Here is an 8,638-nt window from a genome sequence, read left to right as displayed (position 1 = left end):
AAACTTTTAAATCATTATTTTATAGAATTGAAGAGGTTTTGTTAAACTTGCTAGTCTTTCTCTCTGGGGAATTTAGAGGTATAGTAACAGTTGATAATTACTGTTCTGATAATCTCTCTGAGTAGCCAGCCAATGTAACCTGTGAAATTGTTCTTTATGGTTTCTTTTCAGAAGAAAAAAAGCTTTGGGCAGTACCCACCTCTTCCACCCCCACTCCAACCTGCATTGTGTGTTAAATGAGTCAGAGGCTACTTCTGTTCACTGCTACATAAAAAGTGAATACCTCACTGGCATTTAAAGTAATTAAACGTTGTGTGCCCTATATCCTGTGCCAAGAGAAATCTGCCTTTCTTGTCCCGGAGTGCTCCTTGCCCTGTTGTAGCCAAGGACCATGCATTCTCTGGCACCGTGCTAAGAAATCCTACTCATTAGAAAAACTGTTTTGTAGAAGTTAGGGAAATTTGGGAAATTACCTTTACTATAGACACTCTGGTCAGAGGACATTGGTGATGGGAGTGTCAAGTCAGTGCTTTAAATCGGGCTTTTCCAAATAGCTTTCGTGAAGTAAGCACTTCGTATCATGGAAATGCTGATCCCATTTATTTTGCCAAATTCAGTATTTTGGTCTATATGACTTAGAATGTGTGTTTTGCAGACACTGCTAGCATAAAAAAAAAAAAAAAAATCATTGGACTACACTCAGTGGTGATACTGGCTCTAGTTTCCCTTGAAATCTTAAGCACTGTTAGTCTTCTGATTTAGGATGCAGAGCAGGCTGCTTCTGTGTGCACTGAGGCATTTGTAAAAAGTCCCAAAGTACCTGTGAATTGCCAGCCACTCAGTTAAATGTAAATGTTTTTAGGTGCTGCATCATCTTAATGCTCAATTAGTATTGACAGAATTGGCATAAGCTGATTAGCATTTTGTAGTCAACCAGTGTTTGCACTTTGGGTTGGTACCATTCAACACAAATAATCATTCCCCTTAGTTTTAGGTATCTGTGTATAAACTCTGAAGTAAACAAATGTCATCCTGTGTATTTTTATCATACAGGCACAGCAAAGATGGTTGTCTGTAGCTCTGTAGCGTGAATTCTCACTCCAACCACTCACAAATTTAATAGCAAAGTAGAAGAAATCTGCATGCTGGAAAGTAGCTTACCTAGACCGACAAACGAAGCCTATGCAAGCTATAGAGTGGAGGTATGAGAATTGTGCTGTGGGAACAGCAGAAGTCAAGGTAGAAACTAAATGTTGAGGGAAAAAACCAACCCTATTAATGCCCACAGCATAAAACCATCACCAAAGCCACTGAAAGGACAATACTCTTTGAGTCCTAATGTCTTGCTGCCTCCCCCAGGTGTTCAGTTTAGTTGTTCTTTTCCATGACTTTCCAGTTCCTGCAAGTTGGAAGAAGGGTCCTCTAGCCTCATAAGAAACATAATTTTGAAGTCTCTGTTCCTTTTACCTCTTATCATGCGTGTTCAGGTGAATCAGGTGAAGGGGACTGTGTGCCCAGGTTTTCAGACACGCTGGGGAAAATGCCATGTCATGCCTGGAGTATGTGCTAGCCATTTGTTGCAGGTAGATTAAAACACGCAGTCTGGCTTTTTCTCTGCCCTATGTTTCGATATTTAGCAGTGTTTTCCTCCAAAACCATCCTGAGAGGTCTCTGAAGTCCAGCACAGTCAAAAGACTAGACCTCAAGATTCTGTATAAGAATCCTCTGGCTGATTGAGTTCTCGGGGTGCATTCACATTAAAAAGAGGGAGCAAGCCTTAATATAAGACAACTTAGCCTGAGCACAAACATGTACAATACCTGTGTGATGGGTGCTTTGGTGTTTTACAATTTCCAGGCAGTTTGCATCAAATTCTTTTAAAATATATTGTACTTGTTAACTGCCTTACAGGGCCACGTGTTCAAGTGTGCTGTACAAGTATTTCTTTAAGCAACATTTTTTTAGCTCTGGTTGAGTGCAGACCCAAGGGATTCCCTTAATCCTCCTGTTCTCTGCTTCTAAAGGTAAGTCTGAGGCTGCAGTTTCATCGGCTGGTAAATGTGGTTGTAGGGCATGTGGGGGTCCAGTTAAAAGCAAACCATTGCAGCTTCTGGCAACATATAACATTGAAATGACAGAAAAAATCAGTCTAAAAGTTAATTCCAAAAATCTGGAGGCAGGCAATCTATTGCAGCAGAGATACCTTGCCAGGGAAGACTTTTTTTTTTTCACTACTACCTTAAGTTTGTGCTGGATTGGTAATCGCCTGCTCTTCGAAGGATGGCAAGAAGCCAGCATCACAACAGTGTCCCGTTTTCTGAGTGCGATGGTCAACCCTGATCTAGAAGCAGCGGTTGCTGTTGGGCAGTCCCACAGCAAGCAGTTCTCTGTGAATGTCTCTGCTGAAGGAGCTCTGCTGTAGAAGAACACTAAAGTATTCACTTCAGTGCATGAAATGACGACACAGATCTATAGAAAATCGTACGAGAAGCATATTGTTAAGTACTCTTTTATCCAAAGTTTTTGTTGTGCTAGCTGCAATGTTTCCCTTAAATGTATGTGACTGGGGAAACTGCTAACAAGCCAGACCAGCTGTAGCTGCAAAGTAGGTTTATGCCATGTCAATCAGTTCTGTATTTAATTGATTAACTCTCTGCATTGCTGTTTGAATGGTACTTGCTGGTGCGACACTGGAGGGAAGAGAAGCAGGACGAAAGCAGTAAGGGAACACGTCCAGAGGGTGGTCACGGGCAGCTGTGTTGGTGTACGTCACGGGAGCCCACCAGCCTCCTGCTCAAGGTATGACTTGGTTTTGGCTGTCATCAAAGGGGTGCTCTGACTTACCAGAGACTCGGCCGCTCCAGTGCGAGTGGTGGTTGCAGAAACAGCGACAGTGTCGTGGAAATGCTTTAGGCGCCCGCACCTGCTACAGGTGATGTAGGACAACTAAGGCAAGGTAAAATTTTTGCCGTCTTAAGTCTTGTAAAAGAAAATAAAATTCAAACTTGTGTTCAGAAATAAGCCTACTTAGTTATCAAATCCCCCCACAAAGACAAACCCTGTAAAACTCGTTTACTCCCACGGACGTGCGAGGTGAGGGGTGAGATTCTGGGGGGTGGAAGCTGTTGGGTTGTCTCCAGCTGTTCTGTGTTCCTGCTTCATGCAGGACTCCTCCTTTTTTCCATAAGACTTTTTTTTTTTTTAAAAAGCCTTTTAAATTAACAGCTCTTTTCTTCTAAGGCCAGTTTTATTTTGTTCTTTATAAATACCTTTTTTCCTTTCTCTTTTTGAAGTTGTACATCTGCTATTGCAAACAACATGGTTATTTCCAGGACTAAATAAGAAGTGCTGTGTAATCCAGCCGCTCCTGCAAAATCTCATTTTCTGAAGTCTCTTAGATATAGAAACTGCTGTCAGCAAACTCATGAGCCTCTTGAGAAAGCTTTGAGCTGCGTGGGTGACTGCAACTTCAGAATTTGAGAGACAACGCAAAATAGACAAAATAGGCTCTTTTCTGCAAGAGCCACATGGAGACTAGTTTCCCTGTGATCTGTGAGATTTCAGGTCTCTGGTGAAGAGTCTCACTCTAAAAGATCTTTATAGCAGGATTCTCCTTAAGCTTCCTGTAAGAAATTAGAGGCAAATACAATATGTTAAACCTGGAAGTGCAAGTTCAGGAGCGAACAGGTTGTGTCCGTGAAGATGATTCACCTGTGGTTCTATAGGCACTGCCTGGGCAAATGCTCAGCCCCGCAGGGAGGAATTTGATATTGCCAGGAGGGCAAAAACGAGGGAGATAGGAGGAAAAAAACTTGCAGAGATGTGGCAGTGTGTGTAACTTGCTACCTGGGAGACTTTCTGTATGGGTTAATGGATTTAAACCAAACTTCTTTGCTTATACCTGTAGTTTCTGTATTTGCTCAGGGTCTTGTGAGTTAAGGCTTGGAAGAAACAACTTCCTAAAGCCAAATGCACTGTGAACACAATCCAACTGTGTCTTCCTTTCATCTTCTCAGTCTGATGTACCTGCCAGTGTTTTAAATATTCCAAATACCAGGTAGATAAAGCTCCTGGCTCTCAAAAGTTTTAGGAGAAAAAGGACCGTGGTCAGAGCAGCATTCAGGGAGGGACAGAAAAAACTCGGGAGGAGCATAACTAAACCCTCGCTCTTGTTAGTACTCGCTAATGGCTTTACGTTAAGTCCCCTTTTCTCTTTCTTAATTGAAGCTGAGTTGCGAGGAGTCTTCATCTTGGTGATTCCTGTTTTGAAGTGGTGTCCTGGATAAGGGCTTTTCATTTCTTTTGAAGATGCTGCTAAAAGAAAACTCGTTAGAGCAAGCGCAGTTACAAATTGCTGTGGCTCTTGTGGTTTGACATGGGTTTGGAGAGCGTGATCATGCAATGCAGTTTTGCTTTTTCACTTTGCAGTGCGGCACCTGTGTATTTACCAGAGCGTGACATCCCAAATAGACATGAAATATTCCGCTTTTGGGATTTATTCTTTGCCTTTTGCCTTGCTGTCTAGTTTGACAGACTTGCCAGTCCTACAGGTGAGTCCTTTCCAGGCATCAGTTGTGATGGCCATGTGGCATGGCGTGTAGAAAACGCTCAGCTCCTGGTTTTTGCTTGGAGGAAGGGGAAATGCAGGAGGGTGAATACCCATGGAAAAGCCCACCACAGCCCACCTACAGGTAGGAAATGCAAGAAGAAAGATGGGTCCTGCTGGGTGCCTGAAATGTTAACAAACCCAGTGTTCAGGCAGTGCAATGGGATGAGTGGGCTCCCACTTTTGGGATGCTCTTGCCGAGGAGCATCGCGCCGGTGGCTCCTGCTGGGTTACTCGGTACCAGCGCTGCGGCAAACTCCCCGCGGGCACTGTCTGTGCCAGCGGCTCGGGCAGCTGGGTTCAAAGCTGTCCGTGGACTAAGAGATTAAAGCCAACAGACTGAAATATAACAATAATAATGACTTGTCGGAAGGGTGGCGTCAGATGCGAAAGGTCGCACTGCTTCCAGGTGGAAGGGATGAGTTGTTTCCCTGGCCCAGAGGAAGAAGAGTTAAAACCTTATTTAACATGCAGGTCCTGATTCAGCAGAGCACATAGCCGTGTATTTTAAGTGTATGGATGCTCTCCAGAGCGTTACGGGAACTACTCATCTTTCGAAAGCAAAGCATATAATTAAGAGCTTCTGTGAACTGGGGCCACCCTGCTTCTCACAACATCGTGTCCCAGATTTCTGGTGTTTCACTCGTCCTTCGTGTTTTAGCGTATCGACCTCCAGTCTGCCTTGAAGAGAAGCCATCAGGCAGGAGGCTGCTGCGGGGCTGCGAGTGTCGAGAGGCTTTTTTGAAAGGCACATTGAGAAAGTGGGCTTTGCTGTAAAGACACAGTGAATGGTGTATTTGTGTCAGGGGCAGGAGCGTGAATGGCAGAAGGTGAGGGGAAGGGATGGAGTACGCATCTGGGAGCCCGCGTGTGTCATGCACTTAATAAACCAGTTACAACAAGTGAATAAATGCCCGTCGGTCCCTCTCTGGCATGCCTGTGGTTGGGAAGTGGATTTTACGGTCAGCTTGAATTTGGGGCCTGGTGAAAGAGAATATACCAGATGTTTTCTTATACATATGTTTCATACATTGATTAAAATGTCATTAATAGAACTTTCTTCTGCAATAGAAATGATTCGGGGTATTGATGAGAGCAATGCAGAGCATGCATAAAAGCTTTCCCGGTAAATCAGCTAGCACTCTAAGCGTGACAGGTTCTTCTGGGCTATTACTCCAACTATCAGGCTGTGGAGAAAACCAGGATTATTCTGAGGTTCTTCTTGAATATTTAAATAAAGTACAGTAGGGTGCAAAGCAACATGTGCTTTATCGGGTTCTGAGGCTTTTGCCAGCAGAAATTCTTAGACGGAACTCATCATGGCTGATAGCTGAAAACAAGCTGTCGTTACTTAAAAATAAATAAGAAATGTCTGATTTGATAAAACTTGATTTATTCAAAAAGGGCTGAGATAAACACACTTGAATTTAATCTCGCTTTCTACATTAGAGTAATTACTTGGAATTACACCAGTTAAATTTGGTTCAGAGGAGATAAAAATTGGCCACCTATCGAGGAATAAAATATTTAAGCCTGTTATATAGTAGTTCAACTTACTGGAGCATAATAAAACATGGTAACCAAGACAATGACATGGAAGTGTTATCAACTGTGCAGTTTCTGTGTAAAAAAACAACTTGCAAACAGGCTCCTGTATATACACGTTTTGTCTGTGTGCTCAAGTGCAAGCCTGTATGTGCGTGTAGTTGCATTGTAAAATCTCCTCATTTGGATTAAATAAGTTATGTACATACATACACACAGCACCTCTGCTGTACTCCGCATGTTAAGAACGGATTTAGGGGCACAGCATCTGACACAACTGGAACCCCGTTCTTCTGATAGATGGTCCACTAGCAAAAAACTGGAGCTAAAATAGGGTTTAGGACTCTGTTTCTGGATAGCTGCAATTCAGTTGTATGCTGAGCCACTGGGGTCAAAAAAAAAAAAAAAGCAAGCCCTTTGCCCACTGTTTGTGGGAAACACAAATACTGTTCTGGGGTTCATGCAGTTTGATCTGGAATTGTGCTGTAACTGCAAGTTTACTAGAAATCAGCTTCTATAAAATAGCATGTCAGCTAACAAGGTTCAGCAGAAGCTTTTGGAACAAAATCGGATAGCTAATAATTGAAAATGGTGGTTTTTGCCGGTGATCAGTGTTGAATCAAGCTGTTGCCGTATTGACAAAGCATGCTTCTAATTGTGCTAGATTTATATAAAGAGCAAGGAGTGGGGATATTGTGCATTAAAGCAACTATTCCTATAAAACTGTAGTTTATGGCTTTCAGAAGTTATCTACTTTTTGTACTGAACTCGGAGCACTCTGCTCTCCCCTTTCATTAGTTTACATACTATTAATGATATTTATTTTCTCTCCTTCCTTCTCCCCATCCTGATTATTTTGGTTTTATGCTGTGGTGAATAATTTCCTTTGTAACTTAAGAAAGTTGAAAACAAATTCTTTAGGTATATAGTGTTTCACATAACCGGTAACTTAAAACCTGATCGATGATGCAGTGAACTATCAAAAACACCCTTAACATAATCACAATCAAAAGTCTAAATAAACATTTTTTTTTTGTTTTCTCCTCCTGCCTGGCAGGGCTCCCACTGCATTACCACGCAGTTTCAGCAGCAGTTGAGAGAAATGGGTCTGGAAAGTAAACTCGTATCCTCAGCGTGGAGCTGTTAGGTAAATATACTGTGTTTTTTACATTTGATGCTATGGTTTCATAAACACGGGTAACAAGCTCCACCAGATGCCCAAATCAGAGACTGTTGTTAATGCAAATATCCTTGTATGGACACTGAATGGGTGGATGATGACATTTGCATACATATAGAGCTTAATCTGGAATCATGGGGCAATTTTTTGCATAAAACTGTATAAATTTGCTAAAGCGTTCTCTCTTCAGTTCATAACAGAGCTTTTTATTTACAGCCATTCCGATTTGCGTACAGCATATTTTTCAGCAATCTTTTCCTGCGATGCAGGCTATTACTCTAAAGAGGGTCACATCCATTCACTGACACATGGCAATAACGCCTTATTGCCCAGGGTTTCTGGTGCCTGCTACTGTTGTAAGACATAGTTGCTCTCTAGTGTCAGACAGCTTGTGTCCTCCACGGGCTCCTCGCTTCTCTGAGCGATCTGTCGTAAGGAAGAGTAGCAAAAAAAGAATTTTTCAGCTGGCAGTTTATGAAGAGCACAATGAGCGTCACAGTCAAGAGCAGAAAGAAAAACAGAATGATGTAAGTCACCAGGTCTGGCTTATTTATTTCCCCTTCTTTTAACACCCTGGCTGTCGACATGTAAAAAGCGGAGGAGCTCACGGGTCTCGGTGTGCCGCTCAGGTAGGGCGTGTTGGTCTGAATGATAAGGTGAGCTTCAGTGGTACCGGTTGAATTTAGCAATTCACTATACATGTTCTTGCTTAAATTTCCTCCACGGCAGAAGTAAAGCAGGAGAGCAAACGCAGTCAGTCTTTGGCATAGGAAAGAAATAACGTTCCTGCTTGTAAAAGGCTGACAACCAGCCGCATTTTGTGTAAAGGCAAATTAATTCACTTGCATGGCTCAGTGACTTTCTCTTAAATCTTCTTGGCTCGTATTTACAGCACTAATCCACAAATATTAATCAAAAATGATACAGGTACCTCGTGTCTCGGCCCTTGTTCCCCCAGCACACCTCTTTTGGGGAAATGCGCTGGATCATCTGCTGGTCAGCTGGGATGGGCTGGGAGCTCCGGGAGTCTGCTGGGAGCCCTGCTCCACCAGCATGGGAAAAGACTCTGCCTGACCCAGCTCCGGTGCCGGCAGCCGGGCAGAGACGACCCAAGGCTGTGGCTGGCAGCGCTCACTGTCCGCGAAGGGAAGGCACGATGGATTTCCAGCTTATGTTCCGAAGTGGGATGCGCCCAAATTCGGGGTTCAGTGGCATCCGTGGGGAGAAGCAGCTGCTGCTTCGAGATCTTGCTGGATTTGCCGTCGGGAGGCTCCGTGCTGTTGAAATCCCGGTGCTGTGAAGCGTTA

At 43.3% G+C, this 8,638-nt stretch overlaps 1 protein-coding gene across 1 annotated transcript; it reads right to left on the bottom strand.

The window, feature by feature from the left end:
- Window positions 1-5,982: 5,982 nt before the first annotated feature.
- Window positions 5,983-8,164, bottom strand: SMIM32 (small integral membrane protein 32; the record flags this gene model as incomplete). The annotated part of the gene is made up of 1 exon (XM_029998312.2): window positions 5,983-8,164. A coding segment is annotated over one exon (453 nt), but the record flags the coding sequence as incomplete, so codon positions are not given.
- Between the last annotated feature and the right edge of the window lie 474 nt (window positions 8,165-8,638).

The sequence above is a fragment of the Aquila chrysaetos genome, chromosome 22 (genome assembly GCF_900496995.4).
Source record: "Aquila chrysaetos chrysaetos chromosome 22, bAquChr1.4, whole genome shotgun sequence".
Taxonomy (NCBI): domain Eukaryota; kingdom Metazoa; phylum Chordata; class Aves; order Accipitriformes; family Accipitridae; genus Aquila; species Aquila chrysaetos.
This window is presented reverse-complemented; position numbering and strand designations above follow the sequence as displayed.